General features: G+C 50.9%; 3 protein-coding genes across 7 annotated transcripts in view; 1 reads left to right on the top strand and 2 right to left on the bottom strand.

Annotated features, from left to right (window-relative positions):
• The first annotated feature begins 2,288 nt into the window (after nucleotides 1–2,288).
• CCDC153 (coiled-coil domain containing 153) lies at nucleotides 2,289–7,027 on the top strand. Its single transcript, XM_032167695.1, is given in 8 exon segments — nucleotides 2,289–2,352; nucleotides 2,782–2,853; nucleotides 3,441–3,560; nucleotides 4,083–4,102; nucleotides 4,104–4,179; nucleotides 6,490–6,620; nucleotides 6,876–6,984; nucleotides 6,987–7,027. Coding segments are annotated over 8 exon segments (633 nt in total).
• An 89-nt stretch (nucleotides 7,028–7,116) lies between these two features.
• On the bottom strand, nucleotides 7,117–12,731 carry NHERF4 (NHERF family PDZ scaffold protein 4). Of its 2 annotated transcripts, XM_032167692.2 has the most exons (12): nucleotides 12,640–12,731; nucleotides 11,802–11,916; nucleotides 11,360–11,387; nucleotides 11,147–11,220; nucleotides 10,624–10,835; nucleotides 9,871–10,060; nucleotides 9,633–9,769; nucleotides 9,189–9,393; nucleotides 8,782–8,978; nucleotides 8,466–8,693; nucleotides 8,131–8,331; nucleotides 7,117–7,872 (listed from the first exon to the last, which is right to left on the bottom strand). In XM_032167692.2, the coding sequence occupies exons 1-12, from the start codon at nucleotides 12,667–12,669 to the stop codon at nucleotides 7,843–7,845; spliced, it is 1,647 nt and encodes a 548-aa protein (XP_032023583.2). In that variant the 5' UTR covers nucleotides 12,670–12,731; the 3' UTR covers nucleotides 7,117–7,842. The 2 variants fall into 2 exon arrangements, with proteins under 2 accessions (XP_032023583.2, XP_032023582.1); XM_032167691.2 differs by lacking the exons at nucleotides 11,802–11,916; nucleotides 12,640–12,731 and having other exon boundaries at nucleotides 7,725–7,872; nucleotides 11,080–11,517.
• Nucleotides 12,732–13,464: 733 nt separating this feature from the next.
• NLRX1 (NLR family member X1) overlaps nucleotides 13,465–26,538 on the bottom strand; it is a 21,527-nt gene continuing 8,453 nt past the window's right edge. For 2 of the 4 annotated variants that reach the window (XM_032167689.1, XM_058446889.1), the window contains exons 7-10: nucleotides 17,187–17,782; nucleotides 16,220–16,306; nucleotides 15,132–15,383; nucleotides 13,465–14,361 (exon numbers count right to left, since the gene is read on the bottom strand). In XM_032167689.1, the coding sequence (XP_032023580.1) occupies nucleotides 14,040–14,361; nucleotides 15,132–15,383; nucleotides 16,220–16,306; nucleotides 17,187–17,782 (1,257 nt within the window). In that variant the 3' untranslated portion in view covers nucleotides 13,465–14,039. The remainder of the gene's footprint in view (nucleotides 14,362–15,131; nucleotides 15,384–16,219; nucleotides 16,307–17,186; nucleotides 17,783–26,538) is intronic. The other 2 variants (XM_032167688.2, XM_058446890.1) reach the window with 1 other exon arrangement.

Here is a 26,538-nt window from a genome sequence, read left to right as displayed (position 1 = left end):
CTTGAACCTGGGAGGTGAAGGTTGCAGTGAGCCAAGGTCACGTCACTGTATTCCAGCCTGGCCACAGAATGAGACTCTGTCTGAGAAAAAAAAAAAAAAAAAAAAAAGGATAGCTAGCGCAGTGGCTCACACCTATAATCCAAAAACCTTGGGAGGCCAAGACAGGTGGATCTCTTGAGGCCAGGAGTTCGAGACCATGCTAGACAACATGGTGAAACCCCATCTCTACAAAAAATACAAAAATTAGCCAGGTGTGGTGGCATGTGCCTGTAGTCCTAGCTACTCAGGAGGTTGAGGTGGGAAGATCACCAGAGCCCGGGGAGGCTGAGGCTGTAGTGAGCCGTGATCAAGCCACTGAGCCACTGCACTCCAGCGTCGGTGACAGAGACACTGAAAAAAAAAAAAGAAAAAAAAAACCTAAAGAAAGGGTCTGCAGGTCCCCTAATCCAAAAGGAGAAAAGTCCTGAAGTTTCTGCTATTTTCACTCTAACCAGTATGGTGCCCAGAGATCCAAGTGGCAGATAGATGGCAAGGCTCCAGCATAGCATAGAGCTGGAGGGAAAGTGAGGGCTGCCTGACAAGGGAGGGCCACCCATCATACTCTCTCCCCAACGTTAATTCTTCCAGCCACTCCTGGCTCAAACAGGACACTAAGAAGTATCCCCAAAGGGAGTCACCCCCACTGTTGCCCAGTAAATAATTTAAAAGCAAAAATGTAGGAAACTCAGGAGAAGGTCAAACAAGTCCGCTAGAGGGAGCCCCAACCAACTCTATGCTGCAGGGAGCCTCACAAAGCAATGTCTCAACACCTATCTGAAAATCAACCACACGAGGGAATGGGGAAATGTAGCAATAGATTAAGTCACTAGGAGAGAAGATAGCCATGTAAACACCCAGCTAAAACACAGGCTTTTCAAGAGCTACAAAATCAAACAATTAAAGATCAGGAAACTGATGCTGAGCAAAGTAAATGGCTTGCCTCAGGTTACATATCCACAGTTGGGACTCAAACTCACATGTCTTGTCTGTAACCTGAGAACTTTCCTCCACACTTGCATCCCTCTAGGTCAGTACACTAGAGTCCATGGGTCCACTATTCCTCTGCGTCTCATTTCTCTGAAGTGGGAAACTCCCTGGACTACCTATTCCTGCACTTATTACCCTCATTCTACAGTGTACTGAAGAGGATCTTCAGTGGTCTGGGGGTTTTGTTTGTTTGAGACACGGTCTCCCTCTGTCATTCAGGGTGGAGTGCAGTGGTGCAATCATAGCTCGCTGCTGCCTTAATCTCCCAGGCTCAAGTGATTCTCCTGCTTCAGCCTCCCAAGTAGCTGAGACTACAAGTGTGCACCACCACATCAGGCTAATTTTTTAAATTTTTTTGTAGAAATGAGGTCTCACTGTGTTGTCCAGGCTGATCTCGAACTCCTGGCCTCAAGTAATCCTCCTGCCTCAGCTTCTCAAAATGCTGGGATTATAGGCGATGTCAGTTGTCCAACATGGCTACTGTCAGTCCTTTTCCTCTGTATCAGCACCACATATTATCTCAGATGTGTACATCTGAATTTGGAAGTCTCCAAATTGCAGGCCATGTCTACATGGCAATGAATCATAACTAATCGGCCTCCAAAGCCCTTTCTTTTCAAACTATAGTTAGGATTTTGGGATAAGGAAAGAACTGACCCTTTGAGACCTTGATATTTTAAACTTTGTGAGCTGATTTAGCCCATTCCACCTTCCTATGAACTCCATGTTTCCCAGTTGCCTGGATAACATACAGCCTCCCGAAACCCAACCTTCCAGCCCTCAGTCCTGCCCTCAAGAGAAATTTGCCACCAAGGATTGGCTCCCAGGACCCAGGCCCCGCCTCAGGCTCCTCGCTAGTTGGGCCTTCTCTCTGCCACTCTCCACGAGTGGGTCACTCCACAGGGAGCCGCGACGCTGGCAGGAGAGGATCCTATAGGTAGGAAGAGAGGGTTGAGGATGATGGGAAGAGGGAGGGGAGCAGGTACAGGGATTTCGTTTCTCTAAAAGAGAGTTGCGAGGAATGACTTCTGTACAGAGTCAGCCTGGTTGAGAGAAAAAACTCCATCCTCCCCAGTGACCCCAACCATGTCTGAGGTTCCAAAGAGACTGTGAACTGACTTTTCTGAAGGATATGAGAGACAAATTTGGAGTAGAACCAGGAGACTCTCCTGAGACTCCTGGTTCAGTCTAAAGCTCAGGAAAGCATCCCTGTGTCCAGACCTAAACATAAGGTCCCCTCCTTCTCCCAGGACAGCAAGGAGATGCCACCTAAAAACAAAGAAAGAGGGAAGAAATCTGGGGCACAGAAGAAGAAAAAGAACTGGGGTGACTCATGGTGGGGTGGAGGTGCCCCCTGCTTCTCCATGTTCTGCCACGAAGACCACGCAGAGCTCCTCCAGAGAGAATTCAGCCTTCTGCAGGACAGGATGGAGCTCTCTTGACCTTCCTCTTTCATGTCCTCAAAGCCAGATCCAGGGAGCTGAGGAAGTGGGGAAATGGTCACCCACGCTCTCCTTTAAGCCCCATCTAGCTCTGTGCCTTCCTAATATATTTGTCATGTGTATTTTGCAAATCTGTTATGTGCTGGTCGGTGAGGACACGGTGCTGACTTCAGTCAACTCTGCCACGTGGATCCCTCATTTAGTGGTCCTCAGGTCTCCTGTGGCAAAAGTGCAGGGTGTGGGGTGAGGATGCGGGCAGAGTGAGGAATGCTGAGATCATGAAGAGCTGAGGCTCTGCCACTTGCCATGGCAGGTGCAGATGTGGAGGCCGAGTCCAGGCACAGGCTGGTGGTGCTGGAGAAGGGGCTGCTCCGAGACCACTTGTGTAAGGAGGGTAGAAGCTGGCATGGGTGGACAACAGGGGAAGGGAAATGGGGCATTTCTGTATCCTGGGGGATTGGAGAGTTGGAGGTATGGTGGGGGGTTAAGGTGAACCCTAACCATCCCCTAGTGGAAAAAGACGATGAGAGAGGGGTGGGCAGCGAGAGTTGATAAAGGAAGGGGTTTTTTTTGGGTTTTTTTTTGTTTTTTTTAACAGAATCTTGCTCTATTGCCCAGGCTGGAGTGCAGTGGTATGGTCATAGTTCACTGTAATCTCTAACTCCTGGGCCCCAACAATTCTCCCACCTAAGCCTCCCAAAATATTGGGATTACAGGCATGAGCCACCATGCCAGGCTATCCGGAAAGCTATTTTTTATAGCCAGAACATGGAGGGAGTTTTTACTTCTTAATAATGAAGAGCCTGTGAGACTCTAGGGATAAAAAACAAAAACAACAAAACCCAGAGAGAAAATAAGAGGCTGGACATCCCACCACCAGATTTCTAGAGGTGGGCAAAGTCCGTCAAGTTTATGGGGGCTGATTTAGTGGGCCCCGGCCAGTCCTGACAGTGGCTCTGGGACTGCTCACAGCTCTACGGAGGGATGAAGCCTGTCGAGCCAAGGCTTCCGAAGACCAGCTGAGGCAGAGGCTGCAAGGGGTGGAGGCTGAGCTGGAAGGGGCCGGAAGTGAAGGGAAGGCCATATATGCAGGTGTGTGGTCTGTTAAGCAGGTGGGCAGGAGACAGGGGCTTGGAGGAGGACAACCAACAGGGTCAGTTGATGCAAGCAAGGGAAACAAGGAGGGCTTCCGACTGCCAGGCCTGGTCTTGGTCTTTCCCGAACGGTACAAATCAGGAAGGATCCTACAGGAACCAAAGGCATGTAGGTCCCTGGGATCCCAGGCAGGGGCCTTCCAGGATGCCTGGTGCCATGTGCTTGATGCTGTGTAGGATACACATGCAGTCATAGCCATCGTCTCAATCATCCCGTGGGAGGGGAGAAGGGCTAGCATCCCCAGCCAAAGCTGGACTGCAGGAGGTAGGTCGGGCTTCCTGTCCCTTCCTCAGGTTTTCATGGTCTGCAGCTTCTCAGAATCACAAAAAGAACCAAGAAGGCCTTTGTGCTCCTGTTCCTCTAGACCAAGTAGAGGCTTCCCCACCCACAACTTCATTTCCTTTCTCCATCCCTCCATCTCCAACCTGGGTCCCTGGTGGCCCACTGCCCCCACCCCAGAGATGAGTCGCCAGTGCCCTGCGTGCCCTGCAGGAGGATGTGCAAACCCGCAGCAAGCAGCTGGAGGAAGAAGTCAAAGGCTTTCGGGGGCAGCTAGGTAGGTTTCCCCACCCTCTAAGCCCCTTTCCTCGAAGAGTTGCAGCAAGGGCCAGCATGGAGGGGTAGACTTCAAAGTCTCTGCTCCAGAAAGCTGCCGTCTGGGCTCTGGGATCGCTTTCCCCACTTTCACTGACCCTCCACCACTGAGGACTGGAGCAGAGGGTTCGGGATGCCAACAATCTCTGTTGTAAGTAAAGAAGAGGCGCCAGGCGCGGTGGCTCAGGCCTGAAATCCCAGCACTTTGGGAGGCCAAGGCGGGTGGATCACCTGAGGTCAGGAGTTCAGGAACAGCCTGGCCAAATGGCGAAACCCCGTCTCTACTAAAAATATAAAAATTAGCCAGATGTGGTGGTGCACACCTGTAATCCCAGCTACTCGGGAGGCTGATGCAGGAGAATCGCTTGAACACGGGAGGCAGAGGTTGCAGTGAGCTGAGATCACGCCATTGCACTCCAGCCTGGGCAACAGAGCAAGACTCTGTCTCAAAAAAATAAATAAAAATAAAAAAGAAGAGGTAGGCCTCACACCCCATTTCCTCCTCTCAAGGCCAGCCCTAACTCCCCACCACTACCATGCCTCTTGTGAGCAAAACATATTCCCTTTTAGTTTAGCTGATTTCTACAATGAAACTAAGGGAAAATGTTTGACTTATTTACTTCTGTATCTTCAAGGCCTAGCACCTGGTAGATCCTAAATAACTGTTCACCAAATAAATGAATAAACACTCCTAATAAGCAAAAATATTTTTAAAAATCAGGAAGCCTTTGCTTCTCTTCTCGTCTCTTGCTTACAAAATAATGTTGAAATATCTCAGCATGACACATGAGCTCTTTCACAATTTTGGTCTCAAAGTTTTCATACCTTAAAAATGCCTTCAACCGGGTGCAGTGGCTCACCCCTGTAATCCCAGCATTTTGGGAGGTCAAGGCGAGAGGATTGCTTGAGGCCAAGAGTTCAAGACCAGCCTGGCCAATATGATGAAATGCCATCTCTACTAAAATTACAAAAATTAGCCAAGCATGGTGGCATGTGCCTGTAATCTCAGCTACTTGGGAGGCTGAGTCAGGAGAATCACTTGAACCCAGGAGGTGGAGGCTGCAGTGAGCCGAGATCACACCACTACACTCCAGCCTCGGCAACAGAGTAAGATTCCAACTAAAAAAAAAAAAAAAAAAAAAAAAAAGCCTTCAGTTTAGCTATAGATGGCCAGGAGCTGCTTATCTGCCATTCAGACCCTGGGTTCCTTTCCTAATCTTTGCTTTACCTCAAATTCCAAGTCAATCAATGACTCAATTGTTTTTGTTTTTGTTGTTGTTGTTTTCAATTTTTTTTTGTTTTTTGTTTTGAGATGGAGTTTCGCTCTGGTCGCTCATTCTGGAGTGCAATGGCACGATCTCAACTCACTGCAACCTCCGCCTCCCACATTCAAGCAATTCTCCTGCCTCAGCCTCCCGAGTAGCAGGGATTACAGGTGTGCATCACCATGCCCGGCTAATTTTTGTATTTTTAGTAGAGATGGAATTTCACCATGTTGGCCAGGCTCGTTTCAGACTCCTGACCTCAGGTAATCCACCCTCCTCGGCCTCCCAAAGTCCTAGGGTTACAGGTGTAAGCCACCGCGCCCAGCCAATGAATCAATGTTTAAGCACCTCCTTTATACTAGCTAGGTGCTTTGTCATCCATTTATCATGTTTAAAGGTCACAGTATGCCCCTGAGAGATGTGTCATTCTCTCTTTAAAGATGAAGACACCAGCCAGCCGCGGTGGCTCACGCTTGTAATCCCACCAATTTGGGAGGCCGAGGTGGGCGGATCACAAGGTCAAGAGATAGGGACCATCCTGGCCAACATGGTGAAACCCCAACTCTAGTAAAAATTCAAAGATTAGCTGGGCATGGTGGCATGTGCCTGTAGTCCCAGCTACTCGGGAGGCTGAGGCAGGAGAATTGCTTGAACCCAGGAGGTGGCAGTTGCAGTGAGCCAAGATCATGCCACTGCACTCCAGCCTGGCGACAGACTGAGACTCCACCTTAAAAAAAAAAAAAAAAAGATGAAGACAGCAAGGCTCAGGAAGAGACATGCCGGTGGTCACCCAGGTAGGAATCCGACTTTGGAGCCTTCTATCTCAAGCCCACCACTCTCTGTTATACCTCAGTGGAGCTTCAGCTTTTACAGGGACTGCGGGAAAGTTGGTGATGCTGGGGGAGTCTGGAATGAGCCCATTTAAGGTCTCCTTTCCAGATACCTTTGGAGACTGGTCAAGGATAGAGTGTCACCATCCTGCTCTCTTTCATCCTGCCTGCCCCCAGAGGTATGCCAAAAGGAGGCTGCGGCTGCCCAGGAAGAGGCTGAACAAGCTCTGGGAGAGCGGGACCAGGCCCTGGCTCAGCTTCGGGCCCACGTGGCAGACATGGAGGGGAAGTATGAGGAAATCTTACACGTAAGCACCACCCCCTGGATCCCAGCCATCCCAGTACCCAGGACTCCCCCGTGCCCACAAACCCCAGCTAGTGTGATGACTGACAACCCAGGGGTAAGGAGAAGAAGCATCTCCAAGGGAGCCCTGCTCTATCCTGAGGGCAGACAGAGTGGATACAACCATGTCTACTGGGCAAGGAAAGCTTACGAACCAACCTGGGGCAGCCCTTGCTCCTTCCTTCTGGCTTCCTGGGGGCTGAAATGTTGATGCCTGCAGGACAGTCTGGACAGGCTCTTGGCCAAGCTGAGAGCCATCAAGCCGCAGTGGGATGGGGTGGCACTGAGATTGCACGCCAGGCACAAGGAGCAGCTACGCCAGTTTGGACTCACCCCCCTGGATCTTTGAAGCCACCAGCCCCTGGTCTCTAGTGTTCTCTGAGGCCCCAGCAATAAAGTGTCTTGATGCAGAACTTAATAGAGCTGTGGGCTCTGGCCTTTTGGCAGAGAGGAGTGGATCTTTTTTATTTTTATTTTTATTTAGTTTTCTTCTTTTTTGGCTCTTTTTGTTGTTGTTGTTGTTGTTGTTTATTTTTAGGAGTGGCTCTCATGCAGACATCTCAGTTCTGGGTTGACCCATTATCCCTGAGATTCAGTGATAGGAAAGAAATTTGACCAGGTCTCAACCTTTCTCCTGCAGGAGCCGCCTCCCACCCCTTGAGTCTGAGGCCCTTTTGGTCCCTTCACACCACGGCCCCTTACCCCCACCATCACAAACACAGGCAGTCAGTTTATGGGGAACGGCCATTTCCATAACAAATGCAACAGTGACCAAGCACCACCCTCCCGCAATGCTAAGGCACCCACAGAGGGCAGGCATAGCTGGTCTCCAAATTTTTGCATTACACTCAAGGGTCCTGGAGTCATATCTAGAAAAGGTCCAGATGGCTTCAATCCTAGCCAGACCCACAGCCACACCTTCATCCTTGGGACACAGCTCTCCAAAACTCCCGTATGACATCCTCTAGAGCTTCAGACTCCTTCAGGGACCTGCCTGAGGCCTCCAACCACACCCTCTGCTGGGAGGTGGACCTGCAGGAAGGGAGGGAGCATCTGGGCCAGCCTGTGATCGGTAGTGTCTGAGTCCCTCTGGTCTGGCTTAGAGAAAGCATCCTGCCTTCACCACCTCGGGCTGGAGAGTGAAGACACGGTAGCCCCTGAGTATGTCTGTACCAAGCAGAGGTGCTCTACAGCAGATCCGGGGCCAGAGCCCAGTCCTATGCAGAGAGAGGAGGTAGAAGGTCATTCCAGGTGGGACCCAGAAGAGTTCCTTTTTCTTGCCCCGCCCTGCACTGGAATGCCCAGGAATGGCGTTTATTTCACGGGTCCTTCTGTCCCCACCTACCACGACCTGAAGTCCCAACCTGCGTACCCCACACTGCTTCACCTTGTACCTCGCCCACTCTGCCCTTCTTTCTCACTCCTCCCTGCCCTTCTGTAGCTACTCACAGTTCCATCTGTTTCTTCTTCCTCACCTCTGCAGCCCCAGGGGGAATCCAGGCTTCCAAGCCCCACAGAGACCTGGCTGCCAGCTTCAGGCAGAGGGGTGGCTCAGCCTCAGGCAGCTGCTGAAGCCTCTCCAGGTCATTCTCTCCCCCAACAGGATACCCATTCACTTCCAGAATCACATCTCCCACTTGCAGCCCAGCCCGGGCAGCTGAGCCTCCTGGAGTCACCTGGTGGTGTGGGGGCATGCAGATGGGACACCAGGGGAAAGTTTGCTGGCTTAAGGCTCTGGGAGGGAAGCAGAGGAAGACTGATCAGGTAGCAAAGGATCGAAGGGATTCAAGATCCATGGGGCATCAGTCACCTGGGAGATGAAGAGACGAGGCCCACTGGCCACACAACTGAGTCGGAAGCCATAGCCGCCACCAGGCCCAGGGTACAGGAAGCACTGTCGGGAGCCAAGAGGGACAGAAGACACGCTTGTGTCTTCAAGTGAAGGGTCTTCTGTCTCAACCAGTGAGGCTGAACTGCTGCCCTGCTGAACTGTGGGAGCCTCTGTGTTCTCCAAGAAGAGGAGTGGGGATAGGCGAACCTGGAAGGTGGCAGGTAGAGCAAATCTGTTGGACCCAAGCCCTGCCCCACTCCTGCCCCAATCCTAGCCCCTGCCCCTCAGCACGCACCATGCTGAAGAAGCGGTCAGCCTCCGGGTCGACGACAATGAGGGAGACACGGGAGCCCTGCGCCTGGATCCTGGACACTGTCTCCTCATGGCCCAGCCCCTCCACGCTCTCCCCAGCCACAGCCACCAGCCGGTCCCCAGCCTGCATCCCAGCCTTCTTGGCTGGCAGTCCCGGGTCCACCTCCCACAGGAACTGTGCTGGGGCATAGACATCCTCACTGCTCCTCTCCAGCTATCCTAGGCCACTGTGTGCACACCAGGGGACTGACCCCAGAGTGAACAGGAAGAGGCGGCCCAGGGCCAGAGCTCAGACAGGGACACCTCTTCGGTGCACTGAAAGGTGTATATACACTTGTGTGCCCACCCCAAGGCCCACCTTCCCCCACCAGCCCCAGGGCTCCCACTCACCAGGGCGACCATCAAGGCCCTTTTCCTCCCGGAGCAGGAACCCAAAACCCTGGGGCCCTTTCTCCAGGTGCAGCCAGCGGGGCTTGGTGGGCAGTGCCCAGCCCTCTGCCAGGGGTGCAGCCAGGGGCAATCCCAGCTGGCGACACTGTTCCTCCACCTCTGGCCCTGCCACCAGCAAGGTCACCTGCTGTCCACTCTGCCAAAGCTGTGGGGACCCAGCAGGGCATCAGTATAACACCTGGGCAGGGAGAGAAGAGGCATGCTCCCCCCACAGCCCCTCCTCCCAGGCACTAAGTGGAGCCTGGCACAAACTGTAGAGGGGGAGGTTGGTGATAAAGGTAGGAGACCAGATAAGGAAGTTAGGCGCATGGGGGAGGAGGCGTCTTCCCGAGGTGGGGCCCAGGCCCGGATTGGGGGAGGAGAGTGGGAGACAGGCAGCCACACCTTCCTGGTGAGTTGGTTGTGAGTGAACTTCTCCACACTGACCCCATTCACTTCCAGCAGCCGGGCCCCGGGGGGCACCCCTGCCCGCTCAGCTGCTCCTCCAGTACTTAGCACCAACCAGAAAGGACCCTGATTGCCTAGAAATAAAAAAAATGCAAGGTCCAATCTGTTGCCTCCCTGCCTGAACAGGGGCTGAGATCCCTCATCCTTGCCGCCCCCTCGCACCCTCTGGGCTCACCATGGGTGACACTGAAGCCAAAACCACCCTCATCTTTCACTATGTGGCATAGCCGGGGCCGGACCCCTGGGCCTAGGGTAGGACAGAGGTGGGCATCTTCTCCCAGCTGAGCTCGGGCCACGTCATGTGCATGCCGTGCCAATACTGTCAGCAACACCCGAGGGCTGCTGGCCCGGATGCGGCGTACCACCTGGACAGAGGGCATGTGGGCGTGGGTTTGGTCTAGACCCTCTTGCCAACCCCCAGGACCTCCCTGAAATCCACATTTTTTGCCAGGGGAATCGGCTTTTTTTCTCTTTTTTTGAGACGGAGTTTCGCTCTTGTCCCCCAGGCTGGAGTGCAGTGGTGCGATCTCAGCTCACCACAACCTCTGCCTTCCGGGTTCAAGTGATTCTCCTGCCTCAGCCTCCCGAGTAGCTGGGATTACAGGTGCCTGCCACCATGCCTGGCTAATTTTTGTATTTTTAGTAGGGACAGGGTCTTGCCATGTTGGCCAGGCTGGCCTTGAACTGCTGACCTTGGGTGATCCTCCTGCCTCGGCCTCCCAAAGTGTTGGGATTACAGACGTGAGCCACTGCGCCTGGCGGGAATTGGCTTTCTAGATGCCTTCCCCAACCCCTCTGACTGGGGCACTTCTAAATCCTGGGGTGTGGGGGAGTGAGGCTTTTGCCCTGCTGCCATAGTGCCCAGGGGACTGAGCAACCCGCTTCTCTTTCTGAGGTGCCAGCATGCTCTCCTGGGCCACAGCCTTACCACCGCGTAGTCTTCGTGTTCCACAACATCGTTGTTCACCGCCAGGATCCTGTCTCCTTCCTGAAGACCCTGGCGCTGGGCAGAGGTGCCTGGGTCCACCCTGCACACCACATGCCCAGCCCTGCCCAGCTCCTGCTGCAGGTGGAAGCCAAAACTCTTGCCCTCCTCTTTGCTCAGTAAACAGAAGCGAGGCCGCTCCAGGCTCCAGGGATCTGGAGGGTGAGGTGGGCAGCAGAAAAGGGGGAGGAGAGGGCACAGCCCAAGTACAGGTTCGCCGTGTGCCTGGCAGACCCTGTGTCCTGATAGGGCGCTGGGCAGTGTCTGCCTGGTTGGGTGTTGGGTGGTGGGGTGAACACTTCGTGGGCAGAGGGACTGCGACAGGAGAAAACACCTGGCCCCTCCTATCTCTACTCCCAACCAAGGCTGTTATCAGAGGGAGACCCAGTGAGTGGTTACCAAGGAGATCGGAGGCCGTGTGTGCCTCCAGGGAAAGGGAATGGTTGCCAGGGGGTGAGGGAGTTACCATAGGGGACGTGGTCTTCGGCCAGGGAGAGGACAGGATTATCAATGCCCAGCTTTGGGTTAAACTTAAACTTTCTGCAAGGAGGCAGGGGAAGCAGGTACAAGCTGGCAGCTGGACTTGGGTCCCAGGATCTCCTTTAGGTGCTAATGGCAGTGAAGCACTTCCCTGCCTCCTATTCTTTCCTCCCCTTGCCCCAACCCTCATGGCACTTACAGAGTTAACGAGGCTGTGTCCTGCAGGTCTACTGAGCAAAGAAGTGGGTGAGAGGAGGACAGTCACATTCTTCTACCCAGATGTGCCTCTTCCATTGGCATAAACTAAAAGGACTCAGGGGAACCCCCAAACTCAGGGCATGCCCCCTCCATTCTGCTCCAAAGGGGTCTTCTCTTCTCACTGCCATACACACAGGACTATTGTGCGGTCCCCTCCCTTTCCCTCCCCACAAGTCCTTGGCACATAAATCTGAGCATATCAGTACAGGGTGTGGACCAGGAAGACAGACATATCAGCTCACTACTTTTCCCCTGACTTGTTTACCTGCCTCAGGGCTCCAAGCCCCCAAATCAAGTGTGCCCTGGTCCCAAAGCTACAGCCTCCAAGTCGGCCCCCTGCCCGTCCCAAAGTCCCCTGCAAACGATTTCTCCTGGCCTCCTACCTGCAGCTTTCTCCATAGCTGGATCAGCAACCCAGTGCTCGGGGTAGGGACAAGGTTCATCACAGCTGCTGATCCTCCCACCCATCCCCTCCCAGGTCCCGCCTCCTTGAAGACGCTGTGGAAGCAGTGGGGTAATGGTTAACGGGAGTGAGAGTCTTTTTTTTTTGAGATGGAGTTTAGCTCTTCTTGCCCAGGCTGGAGTGTGCAATGGCACGATCTTGGCTCATCACAACCTCTGCCTCCCAGATTCAAGCAATTCTCCTGCCTCAGCCTCCCGAGTAGCTGGGATTACTGGCATGTGCCTCCACACCTGGCTAATTTTGTATTTTTAGTAGAGATGGGGTTTCTCCATATTGGTCAGGCTGGTCTCAAACTCCCCACCTCAGGTGATCCACCCGCCTCGGCCTCCCAAAGTGCTGGGATTACAGGCGTGAGCCGCCGTGCCCCACTGAGAGTCTTATCCTCTGGAAAACTGTGTGGGTTCCTCCTGACTCTATCCCTGGGCCCCAGCTTTTTCTGGAGACCCTGAATCTGACCCAGTTGCCCCTCTGTGCAGAGGAAGTCAGATTGCTGGTCACTAACTCCAAGCCTGGGGGTAAGTGGTGAAAAGGGTGATAAGAATTCTATGGCCTAGCCGGGCGTTGTGGCGGGCGCCTGTAGTCCCAGCTACTTGGGAGGCTGAGGCAGGAGAATGGCGTGAACCCAGGGGGCGGAGCTTGCAGTGAGCCGAGATCACGCCATTGCACTCCAGCCTGGGGGACAGAGCGAGACTCCGTCTCAAAAAAAAAAAAAAAAAAAGAATTCTATGACCAATAGTATGGTTTGGCTGTGTCCCTACCCAAACCTCATCTTGAATTGCAGCTCTCATAACTCCCTCGTGTCATGGGAGGTACCCGGTGGGAGGTAATTAAATCACAGGGGCAGGTTTTCCCGTGCTGTTTTCACGATAGCGAATAAGTCTCATGAGATCTGATGGTTTTATAAAGGGGAGTTCCCCGGCACACACTCTTTTGCCTGCTGCCATGTAAGATGTGACTTTGCTCTTCATTTGCCTTCTGCCAGGATTGTGAGGTCTCCCCAGCTATGTGGAACTGTGAGTCAATTAAACCTCTTTCCTTTATAATTTTTTTTTTTTTTGACAGAGTTTCACTCTTGTTCTCCAGGCTGGAGTGCAGTGGTGCTATCTCGGCTCACTGAAACCTCCACCTCCTGGGTTCAAGCAATTCTCTTGCTTCAGCCTCTCGAGTAGCCGGGATTACAAGCATGCATCACCACACCCAGCTAATTTTGTATTTTTAGTAGAGACGAGGTTTCTCCATATTGGTCAGTCTGGTCTCAAACTCCTGACCTCAGGTGATCCACTCACCTCAGCCTCCCAAAGTGCTGGGATAACGGGCGTGAGCCACCATGCCCGGCCTCCTTTATAAATTACTTACCCCGTCTTGGGTATGTCTTTATTAGCAGCGTGAGATCGGACTAATACAGCCCAGCATGGCCAACCCGCATGCCAATATCTTGTTCATTGGCCCCTCCAGCCTCCACTGCCTCGGAACCTAGTGCCCAAGAACCACTTGCAATAGATGATGGTTGGTAGTTTAACCAGAAAGACCAAGAACAGTGCCCTTTCTTGGAAGCACCAGGCACTAAAGAAGAGGCCACAATCGGTGGAAGGCACACAGCTTTTTAATAGCAGCAAGTCAGGTGCATCTGCCTCAAGGGGCTACCAAGCCATTGTACCATTGTGGCAAAGGGGGCATGAGGATGAGGAGAAAGCACCAATGTGAGGGCATCCTCAGTGTCCACAGGTGAGCATAAGGCAGAAGGGGAAGCTTCCAACACATCTGGATGGCGACACCCCTGGCATGGCAGACATAAGATGTGAGCCCCTTGGTGGCACAAGCAGAGGCTCCTTGAGAGGAGGGGAAGGCAAGTTTGGCAGTGGTGCTTCAGGGCACTCTGGCCATCCAAATGCCACATGCTTTGGTCCTTCTAGCTGAATGGAGAGCAGGCATGTTCCATCTCCAAGCCCGAAGCATTGATTCATCATCTTTAACTTGGAGATTCCAGACTCGGTCCTGGTCGAACATACCCTAGGAGGGCAACTGGCACAGCTGTGCCCATTCCTTTGCCTCCAGACCTGAAGGAATCTTTCTAGAGGGAGCAGTGCAAGCCAGGAGGCCACAGAGGGAAGAGGTTTAGGGCCAGTGGTTACATAGCTAGGTGCCTGCCGCCAGTGTCTCAGCTTCCAGAGCCTCCCAGCTGCTCCAGGAGGCCCCTGACCTCGCCCTCCACTCGCAGCAGCTGGGCCTTGCGCCAAGGATTAAGGGTGGCACCCCGGCTATCTTCCAGATCCCGCAGTAGGAGCTCAAGGTGTCGCTGGACCCGGGCCCGATCCCAGCTATTGAGGTTCCGCTGGACTTCACTGAGGATCACTGACCAGTATTCCGACACCGCCGTCCCCTCTGTCAGTGACACCACCACCCGGGCACCACCTTCAGTAGCACCCCCCAAGTCTCGCAAGACCTGGCGGCCCTCTGAGCTCAGCTCATTGAAGTAGAGGCTGGCAGGAGAGAGAAAGTCGATGCCATTCAGTAGAGCTCTGAGAAGGAGGGCCCGAGAGTAGACGGACGGAAAACCAGGGGGCCTCACAACTCATCTCCTGGCTGCAGAGTGTGATCACGTAAGTATCTGCAATGAGCCAGAGACGGAGGGTGCTGGCCAGTGGGAGGCAGGGACTAATACTAAAATTCTTTTTTTGTTTGTTGGTTTTTGTTTTTTTTGAGACAGAGTCTTGCTCTGTCACCCAGGCTGGAGTGCAGTGGCACGATCTTGGCTTACTGCAACCTCCATCTGCCGGGTTCAGGCAATTCTCCTGCCTCAGCCTCCCAAGTAGCTGGGATTACAGATGCGCAACCACCACACCCAGATAATTTTTGTATTTTTAGTAGAGACGGGGTTTCACCATGTTGGCCAGACTGGTCTTGAACTCCTGACCTCAGGTGATGTGCCCGCCTCAGCCTCCTGAAGTGCTGGGATTACAGACGTGAGCCACCACACCCGACCCTGATACTAGAATTCAGTGGGACCAGGGACAGTAGGCCTTTAGGAGAAATGGTGGTGGGGAATTGGGGCAGTTTAAGGGCCAGTCACAGAGGGGGTGGGTTGGCTCAGAGCTAGGTTGACAAGGATCAGTCAGAAACCAGGAATAGAGGACAGGCACCAGGCCCAGGCCCAGAAGCACTCCCTAGGATTGGAGGAGCACAGTCGAGAGAGGGAAGTAGTCTGAAGGGCTGGGGGCAATGCGACCAGGGACAGGACTACGGGACTCACTGTAGCAGTTCCAGGGAAGGGTGCTCCCGGGCAGCTCTGGCCAGGGCCAGGGCCGCTGTGTCACCAGCACCGTTGTAAGCCACGTTCAGCTCCTGCAGCTGCCGGTTGCGGTCCAGCTGGGCAGCCAGCAGCTCCAGGCCTTCGTCCCCAAGGCCCGTGTGCAGCAGGGACAGGTGCGTCACTGAGGTGTTTCCTGCCAGCCCCTCTATTAGCAGAGCAACACCTGCTGCCGTCAGCGGGTTGTTGGACAGCCTACGGCCACGTGCAACCCAAGGTTATGAGGGCTCATTGAGAGGAGGGGGAGGCAAGGTTGGTGGTGGTGCTGGCAGCCTTGATGGGGCAGCCCTGTGCTGGGTGTCAGGACTTGGGCCAAAGAGGGCCCTGCATGGGGCAAGAGGAAACTGGGCATAGAAATGCAGGCCCAGGAGAAAGGCTGGAGCAATAGGGGGAGTGGCGCCTGGCAGAGGAGTCAGAGTAGGGGAGCTGGCCTTTCCTTCCCTCTTCCCCTGACTCCCTTCTTATCTATTCCCTTCCTCTTCACCATTTATGTTTCCCTTCTTCTGCCTTTTTCACTCCCTCCACAGCCTCTGCTTCTCCCTTCTCTCTGACTCCCCTGTCCTTCTCCCTGCTCTTCCTTTTTCTCTCCTCATTTGCCTCCCCTTACACCAATCAGAAACTGGGAACCCAGGCGCTCGGGTTCCCCACATATCAGTCAACACTTAAGGGGCATCTACTGAGTGCCCAGCATTAGGGTCCTCCTCGGGAGTCTGCAGGAAAAATCCCAGAAGGGGATCAGTGGCACTGTTACCAGGCAACCGGCCTAGGTATTATTCCACCCTCTCTCCCCGCCTCCCCCAGGCTGATTTTAGCCACGTGAGAGGTTTCTTGGCACCCATTATAGGTGGCATCTTTCCCTGCTGCCCTGCTGCTTGCAGTGGACCTGGGGGAAGTGGAGGGGACAGGTCAGGGCCTAGACTCTCCTCCACTTACTATCCCTTGGGTGGGCCTGTGCCAAGTATGCCAGGAGGCAGGGAGCTCACCCTTGACCTTAGCTGGCCACCAGGATGCCCCACTCCCAGGGCACTCACCGCAGTGTGGTTATTTGGCACTGGTCATGCAGCAACAGGTCTCGGAGGTCCTTGCAGCCCTCAGGGCCCAGGCTGTTGAGTTGCAAGCTGGAGCAGAAGGTGGCCAGAGGGGAGGTGAGAGACCAGGGAGGGAATTCAGCAGGCAGTCAGTCCATCTACCAAGCCCTCTTTTCATCAGCCTGCCTCTGGGAATCTATACCTGCCTCCCCTTTTTTGAGAGACAGGGTCTCACTCTGTTGCCCAGGTTGGAGCACAATGGCATGATCACAACTCACTGCAGCCTCAGACTCCTGAGCTCAAGCAATCCTCCCACCTCAGCCTCCCGAGTACCTGGGACGATAGCCACATGCCACCACACCTGACTAATTTTTTAATTTTTTGTAGAGACTGGGTCTTTTTATGTGCCCAGGATGGTCTCAGACTATTAGGCTCAAGTGATGCTTCCACCTTGGCCTCCCAAACCAGTGGGATTACAGGCAGGAGCCACCATGCCTGGCTCCTCCCTTCTGTTGCTCCTGTCACCTCCACCCAAACTAGACTTCTTTTTTTTTTTTTTTTTTTTGAGATGGAGTTTCACTCTTGTTGCCCAGGCTGGAGTGCGATCTCAGCTCACCACAACCTCCACCTCCCAGGTTCAAGCAATTCTCCTGTCTCAGCTTCCCGAGTAGCTGGGATTACAGGCATGCAACACCATGCCCAGCTAATTTTGTATTTTTAGTAGAGACAGGGTTTCTCCATGTTGAGGCTGGTCTCGAACTCCTGACCTCAGGTGATCCGCCCGCCTCGGCCTCCTAAAGTGCTGGGATTACAGGCGTGAGCCACTGCGCCCAGCCCCTAAACTAGACTTCTTCATCCCACCTTCTGGTCACTCATCACTACCTCTGGTTTCCCTGGCACTTTCTTTTCCCACTTCTTCACCTCCAACCCTCTCCCCTCTTCATGCCTGTGCATGAGGATAGGTCCTCACCCCAGCTTCCGGGCACGCAGGAAGACAGGCATGAGTGTGTGTAGCCCAGCAGGATCTAGCTGGCAGGAGGCCAAGTTCACCTCATCCAGGGCATGCCTTCCACTGCCCAGCACAGCCGCCACCACTGTGCACTTGACGGGTGTCATGCGCACACCTGCCAGGTTGAGCTGACGCAGGGAGCTGAGCACCTCGGCGGAGAAGCGCTGGTTCTGGAACTCATAGTGGAAGAACAGGTGGTCAAGGAGCTCCGAGGGGGGCAGCACCTGCCGGCCCAGCTTGCCCAGCTTCTTCTTGATGGCCTGGGCATTCTCCAGGGCATCCAGGTTCTTGATGGGGCAGCCAAGCTGAGCTAGCACAGCTCGGTTGTGGGCAGAGAGAAGCCCTCCCATGAACATGGGGAAGAGCTCGAAGACTTCATCCTCAGGGGGCTCATCTGGATGGCGCCGGGGGCCCTCCACGCCCAGGATACTGGCGCCCATCTGGTCCAGAACATCATCGTTGTAGTAGTCCTCCTCTCGAAACATCTCCAGCACCATGGCCTGGGCCACCGCCTCCCGGCTTTTACCCACCATGCGCCCAAACACTTGTGGAACCACCTGAAAAAGAAGCAGGGGAGGGTCACTGTGGCCTTCCATGTGCCTGTTCGGCCTTCAAGGCTCAGCTTAAGGTACACCACCATGACTGCTCCAGCCCTGTGATCTCCCCTTGAACTTAGCATAATTTGTCTGATCATGCTACTCCCCTGCTGCGACACCTTCCATGGCTCCCTACTGCCTATGTAGCAAACTCCAAACATTTAGCCTGGAATATGAAACGTTTCTTAAAACTAGAGATGGGGTCTTCCTGTGTCACCTAAGCTCGTCTTGAACTCCTGGGCTCCCTAGCCTAGGCCCCCCAAAGTGCTAGGATTATAGGCATAAGCCTCTGCACCTGGCCCAAAACTTTTCATGATTTGGCCCTAATTTGACCTTTCCAGGGTCATCTCTCAACACCTGTCTCATGTGCTGCAGACATTAGGAACTTCTTTCTCTTTCCCAAACACCCTGATACATTTTCAAACCCAGGAGGTGGTGAGAAGGAATTAGCATGTATTACACACTTAGTTTGGGACAGGGCTAGGTGTCACAAATACATCACCATCTTCAACATGCAGTTCCTACTGCTTTAAGGGCCTGTGTGATCTGGGCCCTGCCGACTACAATGCCTTCATCACAAGCCTCTTGGCCCCACTCGCTATGCTCCTGCCCTTTCGGCTTTTTTCATCTTAACAGTGCCAAGGTTTTTCCTCCTTCAAAGCCTCCATAGGCTGGGTGCAGTGGCTCATGCCCGAATCCCAGCACTTAGGGAGGCCGAGGCGGGAGGATCACTTGAGCCCAGGAGTTCTAGACCAGCCTGGGCAATGTAGCAAGATGCTATCTCTATTAAAATTTTTTTTAATTAAAAATAAATTAGCCAGCCATGGTGGCATGTGCCTGTAGTCCCTTGAGCACTGGAGGTCAGGGATGCAGTGAGCGGAGATCACACCACTGAACTCCAGCCTGGGCAACAGAGCAAGACCCTGTCTCAAGAGAAAAAAAAAAAAAAAAAACCTCCAGGGTGCTGCCCCTTCCTGGGGCATTCTCCCCGCCCCCCCCCCCCCATTTCTTGGCTAATGCTACAAGGGTCAGATGACATGCCTTTCCACAAAGAGGCTCTACTGACCCCTCAGACCAGTTCCCCTACTACACACTTTCATGGCATCTGGGGCTGCTTCTTCCCAGGCATTTGCCGTAATTTTTCCTTATATGGTTACATTGATATTTTTGTACTCAAACTGTGCAGGAAGCAGCAGTTTCCTTCTGGGAAAGGAGCTCAGACTAGATCAGAAAGGGCAGAAACCTGCAGTTTTGTTAACTGACATTTCCTCAGATTCTAACACATTGCCTGGCACACAGCAGGCACTCAAATATCTGACAAAGAAATAAATGTTGGGGGTTTGTCGGCCGGGCATGGTGGCTCACACCTGTAATCCCAGCACTTTGGGAGGCCAAGGCAGGTGGATCACGATGTCAGGAGATCTCGACTATCCTGGCTAACACGGTGAAACACCGTCTCCACTAAAAATACAAAAAATTAGCCAGGCGTGGTGGCGGGCACCTGTAGTCCCAGCTACTCGGGAGGCTGAGGCAGGAGAATGGTGTGAATGCAGGAGGTGGACCTTGCAGTGAGCCGAGACTGTGCCACTGCACTCCAACCTGGGCGACAGAGCGAGACTCTGTCTCAAAAAAAAAAAAAAAAAAGAAAGAAATGTGATATCTTCCCCCATCCCTGCAATTGTTCTGAAAGGGAAGAAGGGTCATTCCTCTGGCAACAAACCATGACGTTGTTTTGTGGCACCTCCTTTAATGTCTGGGTTTTTTACTTTTTAATGTTTTAATTTTTATTTGTTTAGAGACAGGGTGTTGCTGTGTCACCTAGGCTGGGGTGCAGTGGTGTGATCATAGCTCACTGTAGCCTTTAACTCTTGGGCTCAAGCGATCCTCTTGCCTTGGCCTCCTGAGAGCTGTGACTACAAGTGTGCACCACTGCACCTGGCTTGTTTTCATGTTTATATGTGAGGTTACTCTCATAGAGGTGATAGTGCCCCTTCTCCAACATTAACCTGTGACAGAATATGTCACCCTGTGAAGCTGAATCCACAAGATCGTGAATAAACAGATGGGCTCAGTACTCTGCCAGGGCAACCCTCCCTCCAAGAGGGCTTAGGGGTGTGGGGCTGACAATTCTGCTGGGTTTTCAATAACTGGGGGCTTTCTGAATCCCCTTGGGAGACTGCAGCCTCTCGTTGCAACTCAGGTCCAGCAGGCACATCCTCAAGGCGGGGGTGGCCTCAGCAGCAGCTGTGACCTCCTGTCAGAGGTGATGGTGTGAGAAGGGGTGGGCTGTCCGAGCCTGTTTTTTTTTTTGTTTTTTGTTTTTTTTTTGAGACAGAGTCTTGCTCTGTCACCCAGGCTGGAGTACAGTGGCGCGATCTTGGCTCACTGCAACCTCCACTTCCTGGGCTCAAGAGATTCTCCTGCCTCAGCCTCCTGAGTAGCTGGGATTACAGACACGTGCCACCACACCTGGCTAATTTTTGTATTTTTAGTAGAGACGGGGTTTCACCATGTTGGCCGGGCTGGTCTTGAACTAAGTCTGTTTCTATGTGTGACAAACAATTAAACAGCATAGGCTGGGTGTGGTGGCTCACTCCTATAATCCCAGCACTTGGGGAGGCTGAGGTGGGTGGATCACCTGAGGTCAGGAGTTCAAGACCAGTCTGGCCAACATGGTGAAACCCTGTCTCTACTAAAAATACAAAAATAAGCCGGGCATGGTGGCAGGCGCGTGTAGTCCCAGCTACTTGGGAGGCTGCGCTGGGAGAATCACTTAAATCCAGGAGGTGGAGGTTGCAGTGAGTAAAGATGGTGCCACTGCACTCCAGCCTGGGCAACAGAGCCAGACTCCATCTCAAAAAAACAAACAAACAAAAAAACAATTAAATAGCACTTACCATGTCCTAGACCCTGAGGATGAGTTCATTTAATCTTCATATTAGGCCAGTGATATAAGTTCTAGTATTATCTCCATTTCACAGATAAGGAATCTGAGGCACAGAACTAAGTAACCTATCCAAAGTCTCACAGCTAGTAAGCAGCAGAGCCTGGATTTGAACTCAAATAGCTGAGTTACCAAATCCCTGTTCTTAGCCCTTATGCTTTGGTGCCTATAAAAATAAAAAGTTGGGTGGAGCCAAGATGGCCGAATAGGAACAGCTCCGGTCTCCAGCTCCCAGCCCCAGCGACACAGAAGACGGGTGATTTCTGCATTTCTGCTTGAGGTACCGGTTTCATCTCACTAGGGAGTGCCTAACAGTGGGTGCAGGACAGACGGTGAAGCGCACTGTGCGCGAGCCGAAGCAGGGCGAGGCACTGCCTCACTCGGGAAGCGCAAGGGGTCAGGGAGTTCCCTTTCCTACTCAAAGAAAGGGGAAACAGACAGCACCTGGAATATCGGGTCAGTCCCATCCTAATACTGCGCTTTTCCAACGGGCCTGGAAAACGGCACACTAGGAGATTGTGTCCCGCACCTGGCTCGGAGGGTCCTGTGCCCACGGAGTCTCGCTGATTGCTAGCACAGCAGTCTGAGATCAAGCTGCAAGGTGGCAGCGAGGCTGGGGGAGGGGCGCCCGCCATTGCCCAGGCTTGCTTAGGTAAACAAAGCAGCCGGGAAGCTCGAACTGGGTGGAGCCCACCACAGCTCAAGGAGGCCTGCCTGCCTCTGTAGGCTCCACCTCTGGGGGCAGGGCACAGACAAACAAAAACTCAGCAAGAACCTCCACAGACTTAAATGTCCCTGTCTGACTGACAGCTTTGAAGAGAGTAGTGGTTCTCCCAGCATGCAGCTGGAGATTTGAGAACGGACAGACTGCCTCCTAAAGTGGGTCCCTCACCCCTGAGCAGCCTAACTGGGAGGCACCCCCCCCAGTAGGGACAGACTGACACCTCATTCAACCGGGTACTCCTCTGAGACAAAACTTTCAGAGGAACTATCAGACAGCTGAATTTGTGGTCTCACGAAAATCTGCTGTTCTGCAGCCACCGCTGCTGACACCCAGCCAAACAGGGTCTGGAGTGGACCTCTAGTAAACTCCAACAGACCTGCAGCTGAGGGTCCTGTCTGGTAGAAGGAAAACTAACAAACAGAAAGGACATCCACACCAAAAACCCATCTGTACATCACCATCATCAAAGACAAAAAGTAGATAAAGCCACAAAGATGGGGAAAAAACAGAGCAAAAAAACTGGAAACTCTAAAAAACAGAGCACCTCTCCTCCTCCAAAGGAATGCAGTTCCTCACCAGCAACGGAACAAAGCTGGATGGAGGATGACTTTGATGAGTTGAGAGAAGAAGGCTTCAGACGATCAAACTACTCTGAGCTACGAGAGGAAATTCAAAACAATAGCAAAGAAGTTAAAAACTTTGAAAAAATATTAGAAGAATGGATAACTAGAATAATCAATGGAGAGAAGGGCTTAAAGGAGCTGATGGAGCTGAAAGCCAAGTTTCGAGAACTACGCGAAGATTGCAGAAGCCTCAGTAGCAGATGCGATCAACTGGAAGAAAGGGTATCGCTGATGGAAGATGAAATGAATGAAATGAAGAGAGAAGGGAAGTTTAGAGAAAAAAGAATAAAAAGAAATGAACAAAGCCTCCAAGAAATTTGGGACTATGTGAAAAGACCAAACCTACGTCTGATTGGTGTACCTGAAAATGATGGGGAGAATGGAACCAAGTTGGAAAACACTCTGCAAGATATTATCCAGGAGAACTTCCCCAATCTAGCAAGGCAGGCCAGCATTCAGATTCAGGAAATACAGAGAACGCCACAAAGGTACTCCTCGAGAAGGGCAACTCCAAGACACATAATTGTCAGATTCACCAAAGTTGAAATGAAGGAAAAAATGTTAAGGGCAGCCAGAGAGAAAGGTCGGGTTACCCACAAAGGGAAGCCCATCAGACTAACAGCTGATCTCTCGGCAGAAACTCTACAAGCCAGAAGAGAGTGGGGGCCGATATTCAACATTCTTAAAGAAAAGAATTTTCAACCCAGAATTTCCTATCCCGCCAAACTAAGCTTCATAAGTGAAGGAGAAATAAAATACTTTACAGACAAGCAAACGCTGAGTGATTTTGTCACCACCAGGCCTGCCCTAAAAGAGCTCCTGAAGGAAGCACTAAACATGGAAAGGAACAACCGGTACCAGCCACTGCAAAAACATGCCAAATTGTAAAGACCATCGAGGCTAGGAAGAAACTGTAGCAACTAACGAGCAAAATAACCAACTAACATCATAATGACAGGATCAGATTCACACATAACAATATTAACATTAAATGTAAATGGGCTAAATGCTCCAATCAAAAGACACAGACTGGCAAACTGGATAAGGAGTCAGGACCCATCAGTGTGCTGTATTCAGGAAACCCATCTCACGTGCAGAGACACACATAGACTCAAAATAAAGGGATGGAGGAAGATCTATCAAGCAACTGGAAAACAAAAAAAGGCAGGGGTTGCAATCCTAGTCTCTGATAAAATAGACTTTAAACCAACAAAGATCAAAAGAGACAAAGAAGGCCATTACATAATGGTAAAGGGATCAACTCAACAAGAAGAGCTAACTATCCTAAATATATATGCACCCAACACAGGAGCACCCAGATTCATAAAGCAAGTCCTCAGTGACCTACAAAGGGACTTAAACTCCCACACAATAATAATGGGAGATTTTAACACCCCACTGTCAGCATTAGACAGATCAACGAGACAGAAAGTTAACAAGGATATCCAGGAATTGAACTCAGCTCTACATAAAGTGGACCTAATAGACATCTACAGAACTCTCCACCCCAAGTCAACAGAATATACATTTTTTTCAGCACCACACCACACCTATTCCAAAATTGACCACATAGTTGGAAGTAAAGCTCTCCTCAGCAAATGTAAAAGAACAGAAATTATAACAAACTGTCTCTCAGACCACAGTGCAATCAAACTAGAACTCAGGATTAAGAAACTCACTCAAAACCGCTCAACTACATGGAAACTGAACAACCTGCTCCTGAATGACTATTGGGTACATAATGAAATGAAGGCAGAAATAAAGATGTTCTTTGAAACCAACGAGAACAAAGACACAACATACCAGAATCTCTGGGACACACTCAAAGCAGTGTGTAGAGGGAAATTTATAGCACTAAATGCCCACAAGAGAAAGCAGGAAAGATCCAAAATTGACACCCTAACATCACAATTAAAAGAACTAGAAAAGCAAGAGCAAACACATTCAAAAGCTAGCAGAAGGCTAGAAATAACTAAAATCAGAGCAGAACTGAAGGAAATAGAGACACAAAAAACCCTTCAAAAAATTAATGAATCCAGGAGCTGGTTTTTTGAAAAGATCAACAAAATTGATGGACCGCTAGCAAGACTAATAAAGAAGAAAAGCGAGAAGAATCAAATAGATGCAATAAAAAACGAAAAAGGGGATATCACCACCGATCCCACAGAAATACAATCTACCATCAGAGAATACTACAAACACCTCTATGCAAATAAACTAGAAAATCTAGAAGAAATGGATAAATTCCTCGACAAATACACCCTCCCAAGACTAAACCAGGAAGAAGTTGAATCTCTGAATAGACCAATAACAGGTTCTGAAATTGTGGCAATAATCAATAGCTTACCAACCAAAAAGAGTCCAGGACCTGATGGATTCACAGCCGAATTCTACCAGAGGTACAAGGAGGAACTGGTACCATTCCTTCTGAAACTATTCCAATCGATAGAAAAAGAGGGAATCCTCCCTAACACATTTTATGAAGCCAGCATCGTCCTGATACCAAAACCTGGCAGAGACATAACCAAAAAAGAGAATTTCAGACCAATATCCTTGATGAACATTGATGCAAAAATCCTCAATAAAATACTGGCAAACCGAATCCAGCAGCACATCAAAAAGCTTATCCACCATGATCAAGTGGGCTTCATCCCTGGGATGCAAGGCTGGTTCAACATACGCAAATCAATAAATGTAATCCAGCATATAAACAGAACCAAAGACAAAAACCACATGATTATCTCAATAGATGCAGAAAAGGCCTTTGACAAAATTCAACAACCCTTCATGCTAAAAACTCTCAATAAATTAGGTATTGATGGGACGTATCTCAAAATAATAAGAGCTATCTACGACAAACCCACAGCCAATATCATACTGAATGGGCAAAAACTGGAAGCATTCCCTCTGAAAACTGGCACAAGACAGGGATGCCCTCTCTCACCGCTCCTATTCAACATAGTGCTGGAAGTTCTGGCCAGAGCAATCAGGCAGGAGAAGGAAATAAAGGGTATTCAATTAGGAAAAGAGGAAGTCAAATTGTCCCTGTTTGCAGATGACATGATTGTATATCTAGAAAACCCCATTGTCTCAGCCCAAAATCTCCTTAAGCTGATTAGCAACATCAGCAAAGTCTCAGGATACAAAATTAATGTACAAAAATCACAAGCATTCTTGTACACCAATAACAGACAAACAGAGAGCCAAATCATGAGTGAACTCCCATTCACAATTGCTTCAAAGAGAATAAAATACCTAGGAATCCAACTTACAAGGGATGTGAAGGACCTCTTCAAGGAGAACTACAAACCACTGCTCAATGAAATAAAAGAGGATACAAACAAATGGAAGAACATTCCATGCTCATGGGTTGGAAGAATCAATATCGTGAAAATGGCCATACTGCCCAAGGTCATTTATAGATTCAATGCCATCCCCATCAAGCTACCAATGACTTTCTTCACAGAATTGGAAAAAACTACTTTAAAGTTCATATGGAACCAAAAAAGAGCCCGCATCGCCAAGTCAATCCTAAGCCAAAAGAACAAAGCTGGGGGCATCATGCTACCTGACTTTAAACTATACTACAAGGCTACAGTAACCAAAACAGCATGGTACTGGTACCACAACAGAGACATAGATCAATGGAACAGAACAGAGCCCTCAGAAATGATGCCGCATAGCTACAACTATCTGATCTTTGACAAACCTGACAAAAACAAGAAATGGGGAAAGGATTCCCTATTTAATAAATGGTGCTGGGAAAACTGGCTAGCCATATGTAGAAAGCTGCAACTGGATGCCTTCCTTACACCTTATACAAAAATTAATTCAAGATGGATTAAAGACTTATATGTTAGACCTAAAACCATTAAAATCCTACAAGAAAACCTAGGCAATACCATTCAGGACATAGGCGTGGGCAAGGACTTCATGTCTAAAACACCAAAAGCAATGGCAACAAAAGCCAAAATCGACAAATGGGATCTCATTAAACTAAAGAGCTTCTGCACAGCAAAAGAAACTATCATCAGAGTGAACAGGCAACCTACAGAATGGGAGAAAATTTTTGCAACCTACTCATCTGACAAAGGGCTAATATCCAGAATCTACAATGAACTCAAACAAATTTACAAGAAAAAAACAAACAACCCCATCAAAAAGTGGGCAGAGGACATGAACAGACACTTCTCAAAAGAAGACATTTATGCAGCCAAAAAACACATGAAGAAATGCTCATCATCACTGGCCATCAGAGAAATGCAAATCAAAACCACAGTGAGATACCATCTCACACCAATTAGAATGGCCATCATTAAAAAATCAGGGAACAACAGGTGCTGGAGAGGATGTGGAGAAATAGGAACACTTTTACACTGTTGGTGGGACTGTAAACTAGTTCAACCATTGTGGAAGTCAGTGTGGC

The sequence above is a fragment of the Hylobates moloch genome, unplaced genomic scaffold, assembly GCF_009828535.3.
Source record: "Hylobates moloch isolate HMO894 unplaced genomic scaffold, HMol_V3 SCAFFOLD_11, whole genome shotgun sequence".
Lineage (NCBI taxonomy): Eukaryota > Metazoa > Chordata > Mammalia > Primates > Hylobatidae > Hylobates > Hylobates moloch.
This window is presented reverse-complemented; position numbering and strand designations above follow the sequence as displayed.